General features: G+C 42.1%; 1 protein-coding gene across 4 annotated transcripts in view; it reads left to right on the top strand.

The window, feature by feature from the left end:
• LOC310648640 (protein kinase C and casein kinase II substrate protein 3-like) overlaps positions 1-24,800 on the top strand; it is a 57,758-nt gene extending 32,958 nt beyond the window's left edge. For all 4 annotated transcript variants that reach the window (XM_083376593.1, XM_083376594.1, XM_083376592.1 and 1 more), the window contains 6 exons: positions 276-437; positions 2,500-2,675; positions 8,091-8,211; positions 10,387-10,484; positions 17,960-18,054; positions 23,428-24,800. In XM_083376593.1, coding sequence (XP_083232719.1) covers positions 276-437; positions 2,500-2,675; positions 8,091-8,211; positions 10,387-10,484; positions 17,960-18,054; positions 23,428-23,543 — 768 coding nt within the window. In that variant the 3' untranslated portion in view covers positions 23,544-24,800. The remainder of the gene's footprint in view (positions 1-275; positions 438-2,499; positions 2,676-8,090; positions 8,212-10,386; positions 10,485-17,959; positions 18,055-23,427) is intronic.
• The last annotated feature ends 768 nt before the right edge of the window (positions 24,801-25,568 follow it).

Genomic DNA, 25,568 nt, shown 5'->3' with positions numbered 1-25,568 from the left:
ATCTTTCTTTCCCTTTGCCTTGATCCCTACCCTTTGCCACCCAGGTCCAACTTGAAGCAGTAGACTGAGGTTAGAAAAAGTCCTCAGTTTATGAATAGTAGGAAGTTGGTGTTGGCTGCTTACAGAGAGAACACATTTCCTTCCTGCTGACTCCATAAATTAAGGGTATACGGAAACTAAGAAACAGGATTACTGGGATTGCTGGGATTACTGGGTCCCAAATGCCTTGACCTTTCATTCCCTTCTTCCTCATGGTCGTCAATTCCTACATTCAGGCAGAGAAGGCCAAAACTCTGTATCACAAGGCCTGTCGCAAAGAGTACATTGCAACACTGAGGGAGAGTGGAATTCAGGCAGCACCAGGGGCTGAAGTATCTCCAGATCGGCAACGTACTTTGCGGGAAGAACATCAACGTTGTAGCCAAGAAACCAACAAGGTAGGGGATTTTTCCTACCTCTCCATGTTCTCCATTGCTCCTGGCTACTGGGGCAATTTGTCAGATAGGCCAACAAAATTCTGTCCATCTTGTATATGCTACCGTTAGTTCCACCATCAGCTGGCCATTACAGATAGTCTTCAGTTACGACCACAACTGAGCCCAAAATTTATGTTGCTAAGTGAAACATTTGTTAAATGAGTTTTTGCACCATTTTATGAACTTTTTTTGCCACAGTTATTAAGTGAATCATTGCAGGTGTAAAGCTAATAACACGGTTGTTAAGTGAATCTGGCTTCCCCGTTGACTTTGCTTGTCAGGAGGTCGCCAAAGGGGAATCACATGCCCCTGGGACACTGCAACCATCAAAAATGTGAGTCAATTGCCAAGTGTCTGAATTTTGATCACATGACCATTGGGATGCTGCAATGGTCACAAGTGTGAAAAATGGTCATAAGTGCCTTTTTTCACTACCGTTGTTACTTCAAACAGTCACTAAAGGACCTGTTGTACGTCATGGACTACCTGTATATTCTCTTTAAAATATCAAGCAGAAACAGAAGTACAGTTCCTAGCATTCTTCATTTTAGGCCAGAGTTGTTGTGAGTTATATTTTAGCAACATCTAATTAACAGTTCCCTGATACTTTTGTCAAATTATTAACTGACTGGCGGGGTGAAGGAACATGTCCCCCACTTGTGCCTTCAGTATAGGCGGTGTGTGTGTGTGTGTGTATCTTTGACTTAGGACCAGAATTTCCATTGCTAAGCAAGGCAGTTAGTCATACCCAATTTTATGACCTTTTTTGCCATGGTTGTTAAACAAATCACTGCATCTGTTAAATGAATCCCACGGTTGTTAAGTGAATCCTGCTTCCACCTTTGATTTGGCTTGCTGGAAGCCAGCTGGGAAGGTCGCCAAAGGTGATCACATGACCCCAGAAACTGCAACTGTTGTAAATAAATGCCAGTTGCCAAGTGCCCAAATTTGATCATGTGACCATGGGACTGCCTCAAGAATCACAAGTGCGAGGACCGGTTGCAATCAAGTTTTTCCAGTGCTGTTGTAAGTTTGAGCAATTGCTAAATCAACGGTTGTAACTTGTTCTTACCGTGCAGCAATGATTGAGATCTCTTGCTAATATCTGGGTAATGTTTGGGGCTTGGGGATTTATCTGGAATAAAAAAATCCAAAACAAACCGTTTTTCTTTCCTTAGATTGGAAATGCAATTATGCAGAACAATATTGTTGTTGCTTGAGTACAGCAAACTAAATACAAAATCCGTTTGAAGAACAGTGTGACCTTTTAATATTCTGGATTGGGTTCAAAAAGAAAATTAAAAAATTATGAATTGCAGATTTTTTTCAAGTCAGCCAATTCAAACTTCCATTGAGCTCATCAAGGTGCTGGGTGTGCAGAGTTTTTTTGCCCACAATTACAGAACAGCAGGAGCAAGTTACAAACGTATATTACAATGTGAAGGACACAATTCTACATGTATCATGTGTGTGTGTGTGTGTGTGTGTGTGTGTGTATAAAACAAATATCGGAGATAAAACATTTTACACAACAGTTAGTGTCCCCACCAAAATTGCCCCAAATGTTACCAAGTATTGGCAACCTCATCCCAAGATCTCACAAGAGACTGTCAGAATCTTGTGAGATTTGATGAACTCGTAAACATTCAGCAGTTACAGACATACAGGCATACACAGAGATATTAAATGCTTATTTAATTTGGAGTGTTATGATGCGATTTGGGTGGGAGTACATATTCTAACACCCACGAGCACTGATCTCTGCCTACATCCTATAGTCATTCAGGTTCCCTGATCTAAGGCAGGAGATAACCCATAAATCATATTCAAAGAGGATGAGTTTCTTTCTCCCTCTCCCTGCAATGCAGCAAAACCAACCAGTCTGGTTACTATGGGCTACAAGGAGTGGCCTGCAGGTGATGGAGCATTGCCTTGTCCAAGAGATACTGTATGCTTAGGGGGTGGGGATCCCAAAGATAGAAGAATCTGAAAGCATATGAATTTTCTTGGCTCTGGTCAACAGATCCGGGAACGCTATGAGAAGGCCCTGCAGGAGCTTGACCGTTGCAGCCCTCGCTACATGGAAGAGATGGAGTCTGTGTTTGAGCAGGGACAGGCTCTGGAGCAGAGACGGATTGCCTTCCTCAAAAGTGCCTTCCTTGCCTTGCATCGGCGTCTTGACGTTACTGCAGATTCCAGGTGTGGAAAAAGGAGTCTTGCATCAGTCCCAAGCATAATATGTGGAGTTATTTCTTTATAGTTTCTTTATTGTTGTTGGCCTACAGACAGAATCTTGCCAGACTAAAACCACAATCTGCATAGCTATAGATATACTCTGTGAACTGCTAGAGAGACTTCACTGCCCTTTAGCTCTCTGGAAAGTGGCCTTTCCCTCCTGTGATTCTAACTACATTCCACTATATCTTCATACAGCTGGTCTCACATTGTTATTAAAATGAAGAAGTTGGTACTAAGCTTCATACAGCAGGATTTTCTCTCATGAAAGAAGCCATTCCACATTGAAAGGGATGGTAAAGTGGCCATTATTGGACACCAGAGACATTTTTCTTAGCTATTTATGCAATTTATCTACTTCATGCTTGACTGTTGAAGTCTGCATATCTTAAAAGTTGCTAAGGCTGAGAAACAGTGATCTACTCTCTCCATCCTCATGGATGTCAGATATGGATTACAGGCTAAAAAGGGATGAATTCACTCCTCCAGATGTACAGTACCAACATTTACCATTAGATGGAGAAGTAAAGCCAAGGGTGATCATTGAGGAGGGATAAAAAAAAGTCAAGATGCACTTTAATTGTACAGTCAAACCATCATCTTGATTTTTTTGATCACCAGATGTCCTGATGCTTCCTTCATTCCCTGAAGTCTATGTCTCCATGGGCAGCTGTAGATGTCCTCTGTCCTCTTTGCCAGAATGCTGCATTCCACAAAAGAACTTGTAATTGATTTGCAGTTATGTAGTCAGAGTAGTTAAGTAGTTCAACAATTACTTTCCCACTGTCTACCCTATAGAATAAATTCTTATCACAGCTACTCTGACCTTCCCACTAATAGGGAAACTCATTGGAGTTACTTCCATCCTTCCACAAAAAAAATTATCACAATTATCAATGTTCTACACTACAGCTTTTACTAATATTATTAGGGAACAACTTGCAAACACATGCAGGTAACGTGCCCAGTAACTAAACAACTGCCCTTCCCCAGCCTTCTGAAATCAGCTCACTCTACTGTAATTGTCTCTGCCCATATCTCCTGCAGCTGGACACTTGGTGTTGAAATGGGTCAACTTGACACGGCCAACTTACCCGGGCTAACTAGCCCTGGCCATCTTGCCACAGCTAATTCTCCATAGACAACTCTCCATGGACAACTTGCCGTGGCCAACTCACCATGGGACAACGCAGGATAATTCAACATGGGATAACTCAAGAGAGGGACAAGAGACAAAGGTGACTCCATACTCTGGCTCACCTTAGCCTCAAGGACTTCTAACTTGAGAAGGTTCAAACCTAAAGTAAGACAAGGCCCACTGCAATTCATTTGTCCCTCTCTTGAGTTATCCCACAATCAATTGTCCCACAGTGAGCTTTTCCTGCAGTGAGTTGGCTGAAGTGAATTGGCCGGGATGAGACAGCTGAGGCAAGTCGGCCACAGTGAGTCGGCTGCGGCGAGTTGTCCTAAAACCCTGTAAAGACCCACCTCAGCTAACCACCCAAGAAAGCAGAACTCTTGAAACAGGCTTTGTCTCAAAAGGAAACTTTTATTAGGGGCTAGTGACAGTAGGGAAGTCAAGATGAGATCTGGGGAAAATCCCACTTGAACAGTATAATTAAACCAGCAATATTCCTCCTCTGACCAAAGTCATAAAGGTCAGTTGAAATCCAGCCAATGTCCAGGTGGCACAATGAGCGGGTAACTGGTACAGTTGATGCACATCTCAAGGTCTTCTCCAGCTTTCATTTCTCTGTAACCATCTCCCTGATAAGGGAGACACATTTCTTCTTTCCATATATATTTGGCCATCGACAGGTAGTAGTCACAACAGTGACAGCTCATATTTTTTAGATTGCTCCCTTTAAGAATTTGTTAGCAATCTAAAAAATTTACACACACACACACACACACACACACACAGACACACACAGACACACACAAAGACACACACAGACACACACAGACACACACAGACACACACAGACACACACACACACACACACACACACACATATATATATATATATATATATATATATATATATATATATATATATATATATGTTTTCTGAGGTTTTCACGGGTGTTTGTATGTGGATCTTTGGTCATTCGGGTTTTTGCCCGCGTAGAGTTGAAGGTGTAGGAGCAACGTTTCCACAGAATCCCATCCGTCATCCTCAGGCTGGTCGAAACGTTGCTCCTACACCTTCAACTCTACGCGGGCAAAAACCCGAATGACCAAAGATACATATATATACATACACACACACACACACACACACACACACACACACACACACACACACATATATATATATCATATGCCCCCCTCTAAAAGAATGGAAAATCCACCTAAAAGACAAAAAGGGAGGGGAAGAACAATATATACACATTAATTTGTGTTATCAGGATATTGGGAATGGAAATGTCTAAGAGTTTAGAGGCTCTAACATGTCTCTTGTACACCCACTCATTCTGGGCAGAAGAGAAATTCTTCCAAGGTACTAAGTATTGTGTCACCCCATGATGTATTTGAGAGTCCAAAATGTCCTTAATCTCAAAGTTTTGTTCACCCTCAACCATGATAGGTGTGGGTACCTGAGGAGCAGGAGGCCTAATGTGAGAAGTGATCTCTGGTTTGAGTAAACTGCAATGGCAAACAAGGTGGATTTTCCGAAGGTTCTTTGGCAAGTCCAATTCAACTGTCGCAGGATTGATGATGCATTTGATAGAGAAAAGTCCTGCAAATTTAGGCCCTAATTTCTTAGAAGGTTGTAAAGACTGCAAATACTTCATGGAGTGGTATATCTGGTCTCCAACTTTATATTGTTTTTGCTCCACCCTCCATTTATTGGCCTGAGCCTTATAAGCTTCTCTGGCTTCATGCAGAACTTTCCTGACTACTGGCCAGGTATTTTGCAATTGCTTAATCCATTCTTGCAAGGAGGGGATTTCAGGCTCCTTGACAGGAAGTTCAGGCATGGCCCCAAATGCTTGACCATTAGTTACTTGAAATGGAGTAAAGCCTGTACTGGAGTGCACAGCATTGTTATAAGTCACCTCAGCAAATGGTAACAGGTCAGACCAATTGTCTTAGTGATAATGAAACATCTCAGGTACTGTTCTAGAACTGAGTTCAGTCTCTCTGTCCCCCCATTCATTTGTGGATGGTGCGAAAATGATAGCCCTTGACTAGAACCCATCAAGTCCAGAAAAGCTTTCCAGAACTTAGAGGTGAATTGAACTCCTCTGTCTGAAATTCTACGTTGTGGGGCCCATGTAAACAATATATCAGTTACGACCCAAATTACTGTGTTTCCAGCACTTTCAGGCAGCTCTACGATAGAGATCTCTCTCCAGGGTACTGACAGACTTGCTACTGGTTGAAGCAATTCTGGGGATTTTCCTTGTCGCTGTTTAGCCACTGCAGACGCGGTGGCTCAGTGGGTTAGGACGCTGAGCTTGTCAATCAGAAGGTCGGCAGTTTGGTGGGTCAAATCCCGAGTGCCGCGTAGCAGAGTGAGCGCCTGTTACTCGTCCCAGCTTCTGCCAACCTAGCAGTTCGAAAGCACGTAAAAATGCAAGTAGAAAAATAGGGACCACTACAGTGGGAAGGTAACAGCGTTCCGTGCGCCTTTGGCATCTAGTCATGCCGGCCACATGACCACGGAGACGTCCTCGGACAAACGCTGGCTCTTCGGCTATGAAACGGAGATGAGCACCGGCCCCTAGAGTCGGAAACAACTAGCACGCATGTGCGGGGGAACCTTTACCTTTACCTATGTGGGGTAGCTGGCTACATAGCTTTCTATATCTTTTTTCAAAGCAGGCCACCAAAACTGCCTTTTAATGAGGTGTAAGTCTTTAACATATCCAAAATGTCCAGCAGTTTTTGAGTCATGCCCAGCTTGCATTACTTTAAGTCTTAAAGTGGCTGGGACATAAAGTTTCTCCTTCTTCATTGGGTGGGGCAAGTTCTGGATTTTTCTTCTTTGCTTTTTTCTTCCCTCCACCTCAGGTAAGAGTGACCTTTGGGGCTTCCTCCTCCCACCAAAGTCATAATGTCCATTTGAAATCCAGCCAATCCACAGGTGGCAGAATGAGCGGGTAACTGGTACAGTTGGCGTGCATCTCAAGGTCTTCTCCAGATTTCGTTTCTCTGTAACCATCTCCCTGATAAGGGAGACACATCCCTTTTTTAAGTGGATAGAGGTGGAAAAAGGAAAGCAGAAAGTGAAAGTTATCCAAAGCAAAAGCAAACATCCCCCTCCCCCCAGCTAAATGGCAGGCCCCAAAGCAAAGCACAAGAATGCATATATGAAAGGGAGACAGATAAGGATTTGGGGACCTGACAACCCCTTAGTGTTAAGGCTTAGGTAAGTCTTCCATTTCCCCTTTTCCTTTCCCTCTCATCCAAACTTATATTCTTGAGCTACCTCTCCCAACTTCTCAGCTTCTCATAGATGAAACCTCACTGCTAGTTGATTATGTGATCAATTATGCACTATCAAGCCCAACTCTTAAGGATGACTCTAGGACAACTTTAGGTTTGAACCTTCTCAAGCTAGAAGTGATCGAGACTGGAGTGAGCCAGAGTTCAGGTCCCTCGTCCCTCTTGTCCCTCTCTTCAGTTATCCCACATTAAATTGTCCCGCTGCGAATTCTCCCATGGCAAATTGACCATAGGAAGCTAGCCATGGTGAGTCGGTCGCAGGAAGACAGCCCGGGCAACTCAGGTGGGTTGAGTTGGCTGGGGCGAATTGGCCAAGGCAAGTTAGCCCATTCCACTTAGTAACCACATAGAGAGGTTTTCTCCATGACAATCAGTGCCTAAGCTGTTCTTGCCTTCAACATTTCTACCAAGAAATCCTCCATTCTACACTGTCTCCCATCTCATGGCCTGACCTTTAGAATGGGAACTAGCTAAGCTGTACCTTGGCATCTTCCCCGGGAGAATCTTATCTATTCCCAAAATATGCACCTCCATTCTCCTCCCACCCATCTGATTCTTTTTCCTACATCCCGCAATCTAGCCTGCCTTGCCTTGTAGCCAACTTTCCTGAAAAGCACCAGGTTGTGCTATCAATCAAAACGTAAGACGGTTCAATCGTTCTCTCTTGTGTGTGTGTGTGTGTGTGTGTGTGTGTGTGTATTTTTAATGGTTGGAAAGCACAGTAGAATTCCATGAGGCAAAGGTTGCAACTCAGTACATCCTGTAAAAACCTGTAAATTAGTTTCAGAACATTGTAAACGCCCTGAGAGCAGCATCAAGTGTCAGACTTGTTCTGTACACTTTGTGCCTAAGTCGGAATGTCTTCTGCACATGTGCACACTTGTATGCGCAATAATCTCATCTCTATTTCTCATTTTCTTCAGTGTCCAAGCTGTTTACAGTGACTTGCATCAGGCCATTGAGGAGATAAATGACCAAGAGGATCTTAAGTGGTGGCGTAACCGACATGGCCCAGGAATGCCCATGAACTGGCCAAAATTTGAGGTGGGAAGCATTTCTTCTTTAATGGTAGGAGAAGAGCATGCTGCATGTTTACGGACTCCTTCCAGGTTTCCATTTATGCACAGAAAGAAAAATGTCCCAATGTGGTGATACAGATAGTCTTCAACGCCCGGGATATTTGCAGGACCGTCTGCTACCGGGGACAACTTCCCATCGCCCAGTGCGCTCACACAGAGAGGGCCTCCTCAGGGTGCCGTCGGCCAGACAATGTTGGCTGGCGACCCCCAGGGGGAGGGCCTTCTCTGTGGGAGCGCCAGCCCTGTGGAACCAACTCCCCCTTGAGCTTCAGATGGCCCCAGACCTCCGGTCCTTTCGCCGCGACCTCAAAACTTTTTTCTTCCATCAGGCTGACCTGGATTGATGATGGGTTTTTAAATATGTTTTAATTTTTAACTGTGTAGCTAATTTATTTTGGGGCTGTTATTTGATTCTTTTTAATTTTTGTATTGTTTTTTATTGTTGTTAGCCGCCCTGAGTCCTTCGGGAGATAGGGCGACATATAAGTCCCAAAAATAAATAAATAAATAAATAAATAAATAAATAAATAAATAAATAAATAAATAAATAAATAAATAAATAAATAAATAAATAAATAAATAAATTCTTCTCTAGCATTTTGTATAGTCTGGCAAATGGGGACCGGTTGAAGAAGGCTTCAGGAACCTATTTGTATGGAATACAGAATAACAGAGTTGGAAGGGATCTTGGAGGTCTTGTAGATCTAGTCCAACTCCCTACTCGATCAGGAGAGTTTCTATCATTCTGGACAAATGGCTTTCCAATGCCTATTTAAAACCTCCAATCATGGAGCACCCACAACTTCCGGAGGGAAGCCAGTTCCACTGATTAATTGTCTTTGCGAAATATTAATGGCTTTTGAGAAACAGTCACCAGAGGTAGTTCTCAACTTACAGCCATAATTGGGAGCAGAACTTCCATTGCTAAGTGAGGCAAGCAAATGTGCCCAATTTTACAACCGTTTTTGCAAGGTCATTAAGTGAATCACAAGGTTGTTAATTAAACCCAGCTTCCACCATTGACTTTGCTTGTCGGGAGCTGGCTGGGAAAGTTGCAAATGGCAATCACCTCTCTCTTGGGCACTGCAGCTGTCGTAAATATATGCCAAGTGCCCAGGTTTTGATCATGGGGACACTGTAACAGTCATAAGTACAAGGACCAGTTGTAAATCACTTTTTTCAGCACCATCTTAACTGAATGATCACTAAACAAATGGCTGTAAGCTGAGGTCTATCTGTATTCCACATAAAGCAAGTAAAAAACCAAATTGCAAAATAATGCAGGTAGTCCTTGACTTACAACAGTTCACTTTAGTGACCGTTCGACATTACAATGGCACTGAAAAAGTGACTTATGACCATTTTTCACACTTACAACCATTGCAGCGTCCCCGTGGTCATGTGATTTACATTCAGATGCTTGACAACTGACTCACATTTATGACATTTGCGTGTCCCCGGGTCACGTGATCCCCTTTCACGACCTACTGGTAAGCAAAGTCAATGGGGAAACCAGATTCACTTAACAACCACATTACTAATTTAACAACTGCAATGATTCACTTAACAAATGTGGCAAGAAAAGTCGTAAAATGGGGCAAAATTCACTTAAGAAATTTCTTACTTAGCAACAGAAATTTTGGGCTCAATTGTGGTCATATGTTGAGGACTACCTGTACCAAAAATTGTTGGGGGCACTACAAAAATAATAATAAACAAATTGCCCAGCATGTTTTGATGGAAAATTTTTCTCAGGGGAAATTTATTACTTTATTAAAATTCCATACATTTTTCAATCCTTTTTTGGAAGGGGAGATTTTATGTTTCTCCTTTGGACTAGCTGCCATCTGTCTCCAGAGATAATTTCTTGCTGGAAAATCCACTTCACCTATGTCCAAAATATTATAATGCTTTTTGTGTTGTGGTGATTAGAGACTTCCTGCGGGTGACTGACAGATCCAGCTACCCAAGAAGATAATAAATATCTACAAAGTTCTGCATATCGCAAGGCTGCCCTTTTGATTCCTAACCCCTTTCAACTTTTCTTCCTCTTTTTCATTCTGAATGAGGTGCCCTCAAGAAATACAGCCTAATTCAGATTTGACATTTTCCCTTCTTCCTCTTGTCTCCTGCTATCCAGGATTGGAGTCCTGATTGTGAGCGCCCACAAGTGAAGGTCAAGCAAACAAAAGAACCAGAGAAAGTGACACCCTGCAAAATCTCCCCTTCCAAGAGATGGTGAGTTGTGTCTCCCCCTCCTTCCTCTTCCTTCTCGCCCTCCAAAATCAGTGAAAGAGATAAAACAATAAAATAATGTTGGACAATGTGTTCATTGTAGTATCCATCCTCTGAACTCAATAAATCTCATCTTCTTAGGACAGGGGTAAGCAACCTTGGCTCTTTTACGACTCGTGGACTTCAACTCCCAGAATTCCTGAGCCAGCTATGCTGAGGAGAAAGGGAGAGCTTTCCAAGCTGAGTCATGCTGGCTCAGGAATTCTGGGAGTTGAAGTCCACGAGTCATAAAAGAGCCAAGGTTGCCTACCCCTGTCCTAGGATAAGACCTTTCCTTTGAATGATTGCTAATTGATTAAAAACCAGAAGGCACAGAATAAGAATGGATGGGCACTTTCCCCAGTTTTGGGGGTGGGAACAGGAGCTGGAATGATTTTGTGTTACCTACATGTTGCCCAAGTTTGCAGAGATGATTATAAATAAGGTGGTGAAGACTGGACATAATTATGAAGTGATTGAATGGTCAAATGGCAACTATGATCCAGTTTAAATAAGTGTAATGTGATGCCTCAGTGGGGCAGAAAACCCTAACGTTGCATAAACCCAGAGATGATTTAAGCTGTTTGTGACTAACTGAAAAAGGGTATTGGCCTCAAATAGAGAACTCGGTGAAAACATCAGCTCAATGTGTAACGCTGGTGAAAAAAAATCAAATCCCATCATTAAGGGCCACAAGGAAAAGGACTGAAAATTGCCAACATTGTAAAGCAATAACACAAATCTATGTTACATCTACAGGCAGAATACCATATATAGTTCCGACTGCCAGGTTTAAAAAGGATAGGTAAAGGTAAAGGTTCCCCCGCACATGCGTGCTAGTCGTTTCCGACTCTAGGGGCCGGTGCTCATCTCTGTTTCAAAGCCGAAGAGCCAGCGCTTGTCCGAGGACGTCTCCGTGGTCAATTGGCCGGCATGACTAGACGCCGAAGGCTCATGGAACACTGTTACCTTCCCACTGTAGTGGTCCCTATTTTTCTACTTGCATTTTTACGTGCTTTCGAACTGCTAGGTTGGCAGAAGCTGGGACGAGTAACAGGCGCTCACTCTGTTACACGGTACTCGGGATTCGACCCACCAAACTGCCGATCTTCTGATCGAGAAGCTCAGTGTCCTAACCCACTGAGCCACCGCGTCCCTTCTTAAAAAGGATACAGTAAACAAACAAAAAAAAAGTGCAAAAGAGAACACCCAAATGATCTGGGGAATCAAACATTCTTTCTGCCAGAAAAAAATTGGAATACTTGAACTTGAAAAGGGGAGGAAGATGCCTGATTGTGTGTATGAAAATGGCATGTGGCATAGGAAAGCCCTAACTCTTAAGACGTTAGGGTCAGAGGTCACCCAGTGAAACTGAGGAGATTTAGAAAAGAAAAAAGCAAGGGCTTCTTTATAGACTATATAATTAAAGTATTATGAGGTACAGCAATAGCCACAGATTTGGATAGTTTTGAAACTCACTGGGTATCTTGGCATGGGGGGCATCAGAGGAACAATGGGGAGAGGGAGGAACAAGGACTTCAGAGACATCTGGTTGATCACTGGAAAGTTGTGGGGTGCTATAGCAGGGTAGTAGTGATCAAGACGCTCTTCTACGAGAATTCTTGCAACCTCGTAAACTAAGTGAATAATCCTTGGCAACAGCAGGAAACCTGTAATTAAGAAAGGGTGATTTGCCTAGAGCCACTTACTTGTCTGATTAACGCACCACACCAGCCTATAGTTTGCTTAATCATTATCAAATAAGCCACATTTGGCTGGGTTCAAACTCCATGCTGAACCATAAAGCACAGTACACAAAACAGGATGGTTGGATTCACACAATATGTGCGTGTGGTTTTGGCTTAGTAGCTGTGACACTGCTGAACAACTTCTTCTTCTTCTTCTTCTTCTTCTTCTTCTTCTTCTTCTTCTTCTTCTTCTTCTTCTTCTTCTTCTTCTTCTTCTTCTTCTTCTTCTTCTTCTTCTTCTTCTTCTTCTTCTCCTTCTCCTTCTCCTTCTCTTTCTCCTTCTAAAAAAAAAAATTGAGCCAGACCCTCCCTGACTGATAGTCTAGTCCAGTGATTCTCAATTTCTGCAACTTTAAGCTTTGTGGACTTCAACTCCCAGAATTCCCCCAGTCAGTACGTTGCATCATATACTCTCATATTTTCCATTTATCATTAATACTGTAGGTACAAGTGGAAGTGGAAAGTCACTTCTCACCCGTGAGCAAAGTCAAAGGATGCCTTCCTTGGCATTGCTACAGATATTCCAACCTAACCTGACATTGAAAGTTTTGGATCTAATGAAGTCTCTTCTCTTCCCAAATACCACCCCTGACTGGTTGCAGGGCTTGCCTTGCCCTTCAACCTGCTTGGATGGCCAGGTCTTTGAGACAGTTCCACTTGACTCCACAGGGGGCATTTTTTATTTATTTCTGAATGCATAACAGTTCACTCGACTTGAAAGGAGGTCACCGCAGCGAGGTCAGTCAGAAAACATGCAGTTTCTTGTTTAACACCACAAAGATTGAAATGGGCATGAGAATGGCAGAGCAGACCCATGAGCCAATCTCTTGATGTTTTTGAATTGCTACTTGATAAAGTGTCTGTAAGAATCTGTGCCTGATCAGAGAGGGAACATTTCACAGCTATGCAATTTATTAAACTTTAATGTGGTTAGCTGGTTTTGTGTACTATGCTATCCTTGCAAGTATGGTTTACTGATTTTTAAAAACTATATCTTGACATAATATGTGATGTCAACTGCTTGGGTTAGTAACCATGATTAAGGCTTAGCTACATATGCGGACCTAGCCAACTGTATTTCATAAGCCATTATTTTAAAACAGTTGCTACAATGTACATGTCACATTTCTATGTATAGGATCACATGCATATTTGAATATTTCTTGTTGCGCCTTCATTATAGTACAATAATGCTCTAAAATGTGTATTGGACCCACGAGAGAAGAAAACAGGAATCATAGCTGTGCCAACAGCAGCTCTGCAGTGGGAATGTGTGTTTATTCAACTTCTTGTAGCTTGTCCTTCTCCAATCAGATTTTGAACCTCTGAAAATGCTTTTCAGGGGGGGGGAATTAAACATTAGTATCAAGACATGATTCATCTGTGGTTTGATCCTAAGAAAACCTCTGAATGCTCTTTCAAGTATTCAGCAAATTTTATAATATGTGCTAGCTAGGAGATGAATGTGATAATTAAAGAGAGATTTACTCTCCATTGCTGTGTTGTTATTATAACATGAATGATGACATGAAGACAGTACTTCTGGTTTGGATTTAGTTTTATTTGGAAGGGATCTTTCAGGTTGTGATATTTTATAAAACTTTGCTGTATTTACAAATATCCAGGCTGAACTTAATTATTCCATTAGACAACAAAATCCACACTCCTCTACAGCCATTTTAGAAATTTGTGCGGATTTTTTTCCCTGCAGTAAGTGATTTTGAATTTTATGATTTACTTAAACTTAAGCTTTCCAAAGAATGAAGTCTTAAGTTTGCTTTCAGAGTCAAGGAATATTTGAAGACTGATTTTGCTCCTTTACTTCCCTTAAGAGAGCAATATCTACTAGGCAATGCAGCCTAACAATTACAGAGCTGAAATATATTCTCTCTGCTTAATTATGTCAACAACGCGTGCAAAAGTACAGGTAGTCCTTGAGTCACAACCATAATGGAGCCTGCAATTACGGTGATAAATTGTGACAATCAGAAAGTGAGTCATAACCAAACCTGATTTTACAGTTTTTTAATGGCGGTCATTAAGTGAAAATTAAGGTAATTAAGTGAAATCATTGTTTGGTATGGGACAGTTTTTGTCAGAAACCAGAAGTAAACTCCGGTTTCCAGCAAAAAGATTGTAAATCATGGTTGTGTGACCATAGGGCACTGCAAATGGCCATAAATGTGGGTGAGTTGTCACACTGTCAAAATGCAGTCATGTGTGGACTTCCGCTTTGCCGCTGCAGCCACTGCAGATGTTCGGAAGGTGAGCTCTGTCTTTCCAGGGTCCCCCAGCGGTGATTTTGCACCGCTGGGGGACCCTGGAAAGTGGCAACCAGCAAGGAGGGGATCCCCGCTTGATCGTGGTAGGGCAATAGCCCTTACGCTTGATCTAGGTAAGCCCTCCAAACCGACGGACGAAAGACCAGCCATAGCAATATGGCTTGTCACTAGGCTGCAGACAGCCGAAGTCAAATTTACCACCAGGCGCCTACAAAGCAGCGTGGATGAGACTGGGTGAGATCTACCTCTCTTCAATCCTAACTATTTTTCCCACCTGTATAAGCTGCCCAAAGTATTTTCCCCACTGTGAGAGAGGGAAAAGAGAGTCTATCCCTCCTCTAAAAACAGCAGTGACTGACTATCCAGGGGAGTTTAAAACATTGTAAGAATAACCTGACTCTGACTGGATCTTTATCTTTCTAAAATTTGTGGACTAAAAGATTTCTTATTCTTATTGAAGGTTTGGGTTTTTACTACAAAAAGAAGTAAAATTGGACAACAGATTATAAAAATTTTGGACTAAAAAAAACTTAAATGGTATGGGCGACATCTTGTGGCTAAACCTGATATTACAATCTGTCATTGCCTAAAAGAGACTTGGCTTGAAGCCCAGACTATACATAAGACTGCAACCTTCACAGATATCAGCTGTGAGAAGCCTAGCTGTGTTCTATACTCAATGACAAAACTATTTTCGTTCTCTGATTGTATAGCTTTCAACTTAACACTTTACTAAGAGAACATGGATGAAGATCAGGAACAGATTCTCTTTATGTTGAACATAATTCATGAAACTATTCTTAAAGCTACTGATGAAATAAGAAGCTACAGAAAAGAACAAGATGTCAACCTAGATATACGAACCCAAACTTTGATTACAACTAAAGAACTACACAGAATGTAGTAGAAGAAGTGGAATAATTAAATACTATGATAAAAGATTCAATTGACCAACAAACACAGGTAATGGAAAACCCAGAAAAGAGACTGACAACATGGAAAAGGGAAAAGACTTTCTATATAAACCAGAAGAATCCTGAGGATCAAGAAGAACAGAAGGGAAGATAAACATTTCAGGACAACTACATCGAGATGGAAAAATAGAGAGACGATTTATTAGTCCTTTCAAAAAAATGGCGACCCGATGGCCTTTTCTACTTCAAACAATATATATAATAATATGGGGAGAACTATTTGATGACTTAAAAGCACAGACATGGAAGGCGAGTTGCCAAAGAAAGCAAGCTAGAATAAGGCTGAAGAAAATTGGGGTTTTGACTTATTAGTGAGAATTAAAATAGAACATACTCAAATAGACAAGATGTATACTTTGAATACTAGATTTTGTTATGAGCTGAAGATCTTTGTATGTTATTGATCAATTAACTCAGCCGCCACGCTGCTTTTTAAATATTTAAATGTAAAAGTAGAAAATCAATAAAACTTTTTTTTAAATGCAGTCATGTGACTATGGTGGAAAATACGAATATCAGAACTTTGGAACTGGGTCATAAGCAGGTTTTGACGGAGGCCATCGTAACTTCGAATAGTCACTAAGCAACCAATTGTAAATCGAGGACTACCAGTACAAGAGCAGGCAGCTAGATGGAATAAAATGCTAACTTCAAAATTAAACCTGTTCTCAATTTATCCTAAGACAGGAATCATTTCCCCCCAAGAATAAGCACTTCCCTTCTTAGCAAGGTTACAAGGCCCAAGCAATTTTGGAGCATAAAATGAGAGATTAGAAACCCAATAGTGGAATAACCATGAAAAGGATTTTTTTTTTAAAAAAAATTAACGAAGTCAACAAAGGAAAGATTTGCAAGGATAGTTTCACTGCAAGCAGTTTGTAAATGCAGATTCAGTCATCCAGGCCAAAAGTCTCAATTTTAATAAACGGTCCAGTTGCTATGATTTAACCTTTTTGCAAGCAGTTCTGTGAAGCTGAGATCTGTTTGCCAAAATCAGTAATTCGTAAGTAATCCAAGCAAACAAAGAGACAGAGGTACAGAATTAGAATGTAGATAAAATTACCCTTGTAAAAAATGAAATCTCGTTCACAAGACTAATTAAGCAGCCTGTCACAATTTTATCCACTTCCTGGTTTTCTAGTGACATTAAATCTGTTCTCAGGGATCTGGCGATCCATGTCTCTTGCAGACCCCCAAGCCAAGATTTCTTGAAACCAAGGAATTACAAGTAGTTCTCGACTTACAATCATTTGTTTAGTGACTGTTCAAAGTTACAACAGAACTGGGGGAAAAAAGTAACTTACAACAAGTTCTCATCCACCTGATCATTATAGTATCCTTGTGGTCAGGTAATCAAAATTTGGGTATTTGGCAACTGGCATGTATTTATGATGGTTGCAACATCCCGGGGTTATGCGATCACCATTTGCGACCTTCACAGCCAACTTCCAACAAGCAAAGTCAATGGGGGAAGCCAAATTCGCTTAAGGACCACATGATTCAATTAACAACTGCAATGTTCACTTAGCAACCATGGCCAAAAAGATTGTAAAATTGGGCATGATTCACTTAATAACCACTGTGTTTCACAGTGGAAATTCTGGTCCATAAGTCAAGGACTAACTAGAATCTCTAACTTCTTCTTCCTGGAATCTCATCTTGGAAAGACAGTCCCTGTATTTATGGAGTCCTTAAGAGAGTTCTAGGGACGTGGTGGCTCGGTGGGTTAGGACGCTGAGCTTGTCAATCAGAAGGTCGGCAGTTTGGCAGGTCGAATCCCGAGTGCCACGTAACAGAGTGAGCGCCTGTTACTCGTCCCAGCTTCTGCCAGCCTAGCAGTTTGAAAGCACGTAAAAATGCAAGTAGAAAAATAGGGACCACTACGGTGGGAAAGTAACAGTGTTCCGTGCGACTGTGGTGTCTAGTCATGCCGGCCACATGACCACAGAGACGTCCTCGGACAAGTGCTGGCTCTTCGGCTTTGAAATGGAGATGAGCACTGGCCCCTAGAGTTGGAAACGACTAGCACGCATGTGCTTTACCTTTTTACCTTAAAAGAGTTCAGCTGGCTAGTAGGCCATCCAAGATTAAGAATCCCTTTAACTATTTAGAACTTCAGTCCTTCGTTAGTTCCTACATTTATAATTCTCACTCACATGATTAAGCAAAGAAATGACCAGATGCTAACATTTGCAATGGCTCCACAGAAATCCAGATGTATATCTCTATTTGGCTATGAAGTTCACTTGGTGATCTTCCATAAGTCAATGCTTCATACTTCACATTAAGCTATAATGCAATAACACCTAATATTTGTGGCTTACCATGTTAGATTGTTTTTGCCTCTTGTTGGATAAGCGGAAAGATTAAGGTAGGTGTAACAAGCAAAGGTTGAACAAGGTTACTTATAGTCACATTTTCTCTCCTTTCTACAGTCCGAAGCCAGCACCTGCACCAATACCAGGCCAACGGGTTCGTGCCGTGTACGATTATATTGGTCAGGAGGCAGATGAGCTAAGTTTCAAGGCAGGTGAGTGTTATCGTCGTAATTCTTCCACACAGTGTCAAAGGGAGCCTCATCTCTGCAGAGACTGGCTGGTATTAAAATGGATATGAATCTGTTTCTCCGGAAATGGACTCTTTTTTTCCCTTCTCGTGTCATCTATATTCTTTCATTCTCTTCATTTTCCCATAAGAAATTCTAAGCATGGGGTTAAGCAATCGATTGTTCTAAAACAATTGTTCTAAAACTGTTGGGGAAACTCTCAGCCAGGCTGGAAGGAGGAGTCAAGCAAGGGCGTAGCTTGGAGTCTTTGTGCAGCTGCAAGTGGCATAAGCTTCACACACACACACACACACACACACACACACACACACACAAAAGATCCATGAAGCCTTCTCTAGTCGTTCCCAGGGGAAGGCAAGCTTTCTGGTGAGATTCTTAGAATACAGTGGTAGATAGTAAAGTTACTGGCTTTTGTTATTCATGAATCGACTCCGGCTGCTTGCCACTTGACAAGGGTCAGGAGATAAGAGTCATTTCCAGTTACAAAGGTGATAGGTACAGCCTTATTCATCTCGTATTATTTTTTCCTATACCAAAGTGGTCAGTATTAACTGAGAATAGTCCTGCCTCTCCCCACGACTCCTCCGTGCAGCTTAGATACAATGCTATCTACCAGCTCTTCAAATGACAGAAAACGATACGTAGCACAACACTTGTTAGCCCACTGTTGACCTTTATTCTGCCATAGAAGAGTGCCATTAAATGGTATCCTCGTTTACAGTGAACTAAGGAAAGGACATGGAGGGTTCTACTGACTTTGGTTTCCTTCTGCCCCATTAAACGTACCAGCCAGTGAGGAAACATCCATCAATCCCTGGACTTGAATGGGTTGAGGCTGGGTAACCGGTGAGTTTTGACAGAAGACTTAGACCAAGGATGAGGTTCTGTTTGCTAGGGGTTGTTCCAGCCAGGGCTGAGAGGGGTGGTAGTAGGTGTTATGTATGGGGATAATAAAATATAGCAGCAGCTCAGTGTGACCATCAGGTGGCGCTGTACCGTATCTGGATTGGCTGGTAGCGCTCAATGGGAAAACCTAAATAAGGGATTGGCTGTCAGTGCACCTGGCCAAGTATATAAGGGGGTACAGGTAGCCCCTTTATTCTGTTCGATACTGCTACCAATAAAGTGCTGCCATGCTGAATCCTTTGTCTGTCGTCCGACCATGCGGCCAAGAACCCACTACACAATAGTAGGCGTGCAATTTTATCCAGACAAGAAACACAACCGAGGGTGCTAGATTTATCTTTATTGTAACTTTGGGTTTGGGTTTTGATCTGTTTTTTGTGCTCTTTGAGGCATTGTTGAGGCGTAGCAACTTCCTGAATTAGTCCCTGCAGTTTTCTTGGCAAGATTTTGGAAGTGGTGTGCCTTGACATGCTTCCTTGAACTGAGAAGGTAAAGATTGGCCTAAAGTCATCCAGCTGGCCCAGTGCCTTAACCGCTACCCCAAACTGGCTCTCTGTTGTAAGGTTACATTAAAAGAATCTTGCCAGGTTAAAGTATTCTCCCCTTCTTTAATTTCCAAAAAAAAAAAAAAATCTAGGGAGGGTCCCTTCTGAAGCATCTCCCGCACCATTCCCCTTTCTGTGGCTGAAATATCTTTTCCATGGCGATTGTCCCATTTTGAGATTCTCCCTTCCAAAGTCATTCCTCCATACCAGGGGTAGGCAACCTCGGCTCTTTTATGACTCATGGACTTCAACTCCCAGAATTCTGGGAGTTGAAGTCCATGAGTCATAAAAGAGCCGAGGTTGCCTACCCCTGCTCCATACCATCTAGATGAGATGGGCAGCGTACAAATCAAATCGTAAACAAACAAATAAACAAATGCAGGTGGCAGGAGAAAGGGGGAGCTGTCTCTTTTTCACTAGCCTCCAACCCTAGGGCGCTCATTCGTTGCCCACTGGGTGGTTAAAGACTTGACTCCCTCCTTCTCTACAATTCCACTCAGCCTGGGGAGCTGCTGGTAAGGCTGAGAGGGGTGGCAGGAGAAGAGGGCAGCCAACTCATTAGGATTCTTGGGAGACAGGCTAGACCAGACATGTCAAACACAAGGCCCGGGGGCCAGATCCGGCCCACGAAGTGGTTTCATGCGGCCCCCGAAGCCATCCTGGAAACAGTGAGGGAACGGCCCCCACTGCCTTGGCCCTGGTCCAGAGACCCTCCTTCTGCCAGAGACCCTCAGATCTGTCCCACTCCTGCCCAGGCCCCCATAGGCACCCTTGATGCCAACGATGTAGAGCTGGCCACGCCCAGCCAGTAGGCCATACGCACTCTAGCTGCGCCCACCCAGTAGGCCACACCCACCCTGGCCACACCCACCCGGCCCCCTGAGGGCAACCACAATGCTGATGTGGCCCTCAATGAAATTGAGTTTGACACCCCTGGGCTAGACTTAAACTTTATCCATTCCCACCCTCGCAGTACTGAAAAGTGCCTTATTTTCACTACAGCTGGCAGTAGGGACATTTTAATTTGGACTTGCATAAGGCAGGTAAGATTAAAGTGCTCCTACTTCTTTCCTCTCACAACCCGATTGAATATTTATTTATGCAGATTCTAATGGGGAATCTGCCTTTCGTCCAACTGTGGCTGGTCAGCAGACTAGCTGAGTTTCTTTGGCCAGGAGACCATGACCAAGTTAGGGTCTTCTCCTCCTTTTTGTGGGCAGAGGGGAACACTAATACAGCTAGTCCTCGACTTACAACAGTTCACTTAGTGATGTTCGAAGTCACAACGGCACTGGAAAAAGTGACTTCTGACTGTTCTTCACGCAACCGTTGCAGCATCACCATGGTCACATGATCAAAATTCAGACACTTGGCAACTGACTGATATTTATGACGGTTGCAGTGAATCATGTAATCTGTCATGGTTCCGACAGATGAAACTCTTCAAAAAACTTCGAGGCATTGTTTACCTTTAAAGAATCTTTATTCAAGTAGCATAACATCGGCACTTACATAGTCGAAGCCAAAATCTGAATTCCCCTCCCCTGAGCATATAGTATCAAAGCACAATTCCCTCCTCTAATTAACAGTCATAAATCACATTCTCCAATTAGTTTGAAATGCAGGCTTTCCTTCCAGTTCTCCAACCCAAGTCTTATCATCTCTTATTTCAATAACCTTGGTTCACACACTAGTTACAGTATTGTTATGTCTAACTAAACTCCCATGCACATTCCTCCTCCTCCCCCACCCTATCATCTAATTCTAACTCTAATTCTAAGAGTAAAACATAACAAGGAAAATGGTTGCTTCTCCATATGTTGTCAAAGCAAAAACATCTGATTTTAGCAGTGTTGACATAATCATCTTTTGCAACCTTCTGGCAAGCAAAGTTAATGGGGAGGCCAGCTCCACTTAACAACCGTGTTACTTACTTAACAACTGCAGTGATTCACTTGACAAATGTGGCAAGAAAGGTGGTAAAATGGAGCAAAACTCACTTGACAGATGTCTTGCTTAGTGACAGAAATTTTGGATTCAATCGTGGCCATAAGTCGAGGACTACCAATAATATTCATGAACGAGGCAGATGTCTTACAAACCAGACATAGAAGGCAAATATCATGCCTACTACATCCAGCGTCAGAGTTGTTACTGTTTTCCAGATCTCCAAGATGCTTCAAGCCTCAACTAACCGGCATCTCTGTCACTTGTTCTAGATAGAACATAGACTCATGCGCGTACGTCATTTCATCCTCTTATTCAGGCTCAGCAAGGCACATGTGGCTCATTTTCTCAAAGCTGTGGGGGCTGATTCCCCAGAGATCTTGCCCAAACATTAGCTTTCCTTGAGGAAACATCAAGACTCTGGGCCATTAACAAGCAATCTTCTGAACAAAGGCATGGCTAACCAGCAATCACAATGCTATTGTGAAAGTATTGTAACACCACAAGAACAACCAGTTTAGCTACAGTTGCCTACTTGTAGGCATAATTGAATTGGTGGGCATGCTGGCTCCCTTGAGCAATAGCTAACCTGAATTGGGAATTAAGGAAATTGCAATCCACCATATCTGAAGAGTTCCAGGAAGGGAAAGACCATTCTAAACATCTGATTGATTTCAGTCTGCTTTTAGCTAGCAAAAATAGATGGTGTAATATAACTTCTTATTTTTGATACGTTGGAGCTTAAGATGGCTGGTTTTGAAATTGTGTGTTTTTCTTTTTTCTTTTACTTAAAATTCATGTTAAAAAAAGATGCAGAGAGAAAGATAGGTCTGAAAAAGGATGCAATAAACAAGACGACAAAAAAATGTTACCATACAAAACCTTCTTATTTTTCTCTTTTGTTAAAAAAACATAACAAAACAAAAAATTCATTGCTCCAAATCAGATCTACAGTTTTTCTTCCAGTAATGTATGTTAATTCTTTTGGTAAGTCTTCATGCTTGCACAATCCACCCTTTTGCCTTAATAGATTCTAAATTAATCTCTGGGAATATAGCCAAGAAGAACATATGTGTTTTCAACAAATAGTAATCAATCCAGAATCATATTAAAAATCCGCCTATTCTAAATGTAACAATAGCAGAACAAGGCTGGAATTAACAATAGTAGTACTGTTTGGTTAATTAGTTCCTTACAATAACATTAATAAACATTTAAATGTTTTTCACTGTATTTGGATACCATGTTGAAAAAAATGTTTCTGGAAAGCAACCTAGAAATCCTTCTTATTTCAAAATATATACCAAACCATTTTCTAATACAGGTAGTCCTCAACTTACGATGACAATTCAGTCCAAAATTTTTGTTGCTAAGTGAGACTTTTGTTAAGTGAACTTTGTCCCATTTTAGGACCTTTCTTGCCATAGTTGCTAAGTGAATCACTATGACATGGTTTTGATAGATGAGACCAATTAAAACAGAACTCCAAGCCTTGAGTTTTCCTCTAAGAACGTGTTTATCTTGTCGCAACCGAAACAAGCAAAATGGCTTCGGCCTGGTCCATTGCAAGGTTGACACACTGCAGTTGTTAAGTTAGTAACACAGTTGTTAAGCAAATCTGGCTTCCCCATTGACTTTGCTTGTCAGAAGGTCGCAAAAGGGGATCACATAACCCCGGGACACTGCAACCGTCATAAATATTAACCAGTTGCTAAGCATCTGAATTTTGATCAGGGGATCATGGCGATGTCATAAGGGTGAAAAACGGTGATGAGTCCCTTTTTTCAGTGCCGTTGCAACCTCAAATGGTCGCTAAATGAACTGTGGTAAGTTGAGGACTACCTGATTTATGGAGGTTGATAGCAGATCAGTTTATTGACTCAAACTGTTTCATTATCTGCAATAATTTATGAGATTCTCCTCTGCCGTTTCTTTCCAGGAGAGCTTCTTACCAAATTGGAAGATGAGGATGAACAAGGCTGGTGCAAAGGAGTGACTGACAGTGGACATGTGGGCCTCTACCCTGCCAACTACATGGAACCCGTACAGGGTTAGATAGAAAGGGCAAAAAATGGGGGGAGGGGGGGAGGGACTTACCCAATCAATAAAATTACATCTATGTGTAGTTTGCATTTCTGAGATCACATTTTCCAAGGCAGAATGATGCAAAATTCAGTTTCTTCAGAGATCTAGTTGCAAGTTCCTAGCCTGTGCAGGTGCAAAGTTCACCCCAAAAACTCTGTGGGAAATGCTAGTGAAATCTCACAAGCTGCAGTGGGTTGGTGGGTGGGTTCACATGAAACTTCACATGGGTGGTTCTGGCTTCTGCATTCAGCATAGCTTTTTGTCCTTCCCTTTAGTTGTAGAATAAATGAATTGCAAAGCAAGCCCTCTGAAGCTCCATTTACATATTGTATTCACCGAAAGGAAGTCTTTCATCATTTTGAGGGTGGCACAAATTGGTAAAATAGACCTGAAGAATAAAGACTTGGAAACAAAGCTGGGTAAAGATATAGCCACCAGATTGCTCTACATACCACTTGTAACATAAACACACACTCATATACATTTACTGGACACATACATCCGGTCTGATTTACTTCTCAGTGTGCCTGCAGATTTTTATGTGCTTACGTAGTTATTCATCTTTTCTTCTTGTGTCTCTGACACACAAACAAATCAAGCTGCCTTAAAACTCTCCTTTATTTGCCACAGAGATTGAAACCACCCTGCCCTGAAGGGCTGGTCAAACTTTACAAGAAGCACAAGAAAGATGTCTCGCAATCCCACAAATTCTCTTTAGTCATTTCTTAATCCAAAGATCGGACACACGTGAGAGGAATGTACATTTGAAAATTGTCCTCACATGGCAAGTTAGTGAAGTATAGGAAATTCGTAGGATCCAATCACACCGTTGCTTCAACACCATGAGAGGAATGTACATTTGAAAATTGTCCTCACATGACAAGTTAGTGAAGTATAGGAAGTTTGTAGGATCCAATCACACCGTTGCTTCAACACCATGAGAGGAATGTACATTTGAAAATTGTCCTCACATGGCAAGTTAGTGAAGTATAGGAAGTTTGTAGGATCCAATCACACTGTTGTTTCAACACCTCCCAGGATGACTGATATTTGGGGAAGAAAAACTATTCAGAGGCAACTGCTGTCCACTTTTCGAAGTATACTCCATCCACTAAAGCGTGAAAACAAGGCTGAGACAACTAAGATGAATATGTGAACATCTGTGGGGATTTTTTAAAAAGATTTGATCTTTTAGATCTGTGGAGTTTGGAAAATAAAAAATAAATAAGCGTGGTGGCCAATTTTAGCTTTCTTTTTGTTTCCAAGATTCTACTCCTTATGACCCACAAATGTAATCTTAAAAATATGTGGGTGGGCCGGATGAACTCCAGTTGGTCTACCTGTGACTTGTTCCAGCGTTTTATTTAACCTTTTCTCAAGGTATCATCACACCTGATGATTTTCTGTGAGCTGCACTAACATAACTTCCTAGGATGAATTGGGGCATTGGCACCCAAGGCCTTGCCGTGCGCCTTCAGCAACAACACCTGACCTGAGCAATGCCGCCTTCTGTGTTCAGCAGCTGAGCTGAGTTCGTTCCAGCTCAGCTATGATTCATTTGAAAAACAGAGATGGCGATTTTTTTTTCTTTTGTGATGAGTGCTGCTATGCTACGCTACGCTACGCTACACTGTGTGGTGCGGTGTGGTGTGATGTGATGCCGTGCCGTGCCACGCTACTCTATGCTATGCTATGCTATTCAGAAGCACAGGTCTGGTTGGCAGGAGCTCTCAACTCAATCCACTCCAAGGTATACATTCAAATGAACCTCTCTTCCTTCCTCACAGAGGTTCAGATGTTATAGGATCAGAATAATAACAGAATAACAGAGTTGGAAGCTCAAGCAGGAGACCTTGGACCTGTCCAATCTCTTCTTTAAAACCCATCAGCCATTCCACTGATTAATTAATTGTTCTAACTGTAAGGAAATTTCTCCTTAGTTCTAAGTTGGTTCTCTCCTGGATTAGTTTCCATCCGTTGCTTCTTGTCTTGCCT

Source organism: Vipera ursinii (genome assembly GCF_947247035.1).
Source record: "Vipera ursinii genome assembly, chromosome: Z".
Lineage (NCBI taxonomy): Eukaryota > Metazoa > Chordata > Lepidosauria > Squamata > Viperidae > Vipera > Vipera ursinii.
The sequence above is the reverse complement of the archived record's forward strand: the minus strand, read 5'-3'. Positions and strand labels throughout refer to the sequence as shown.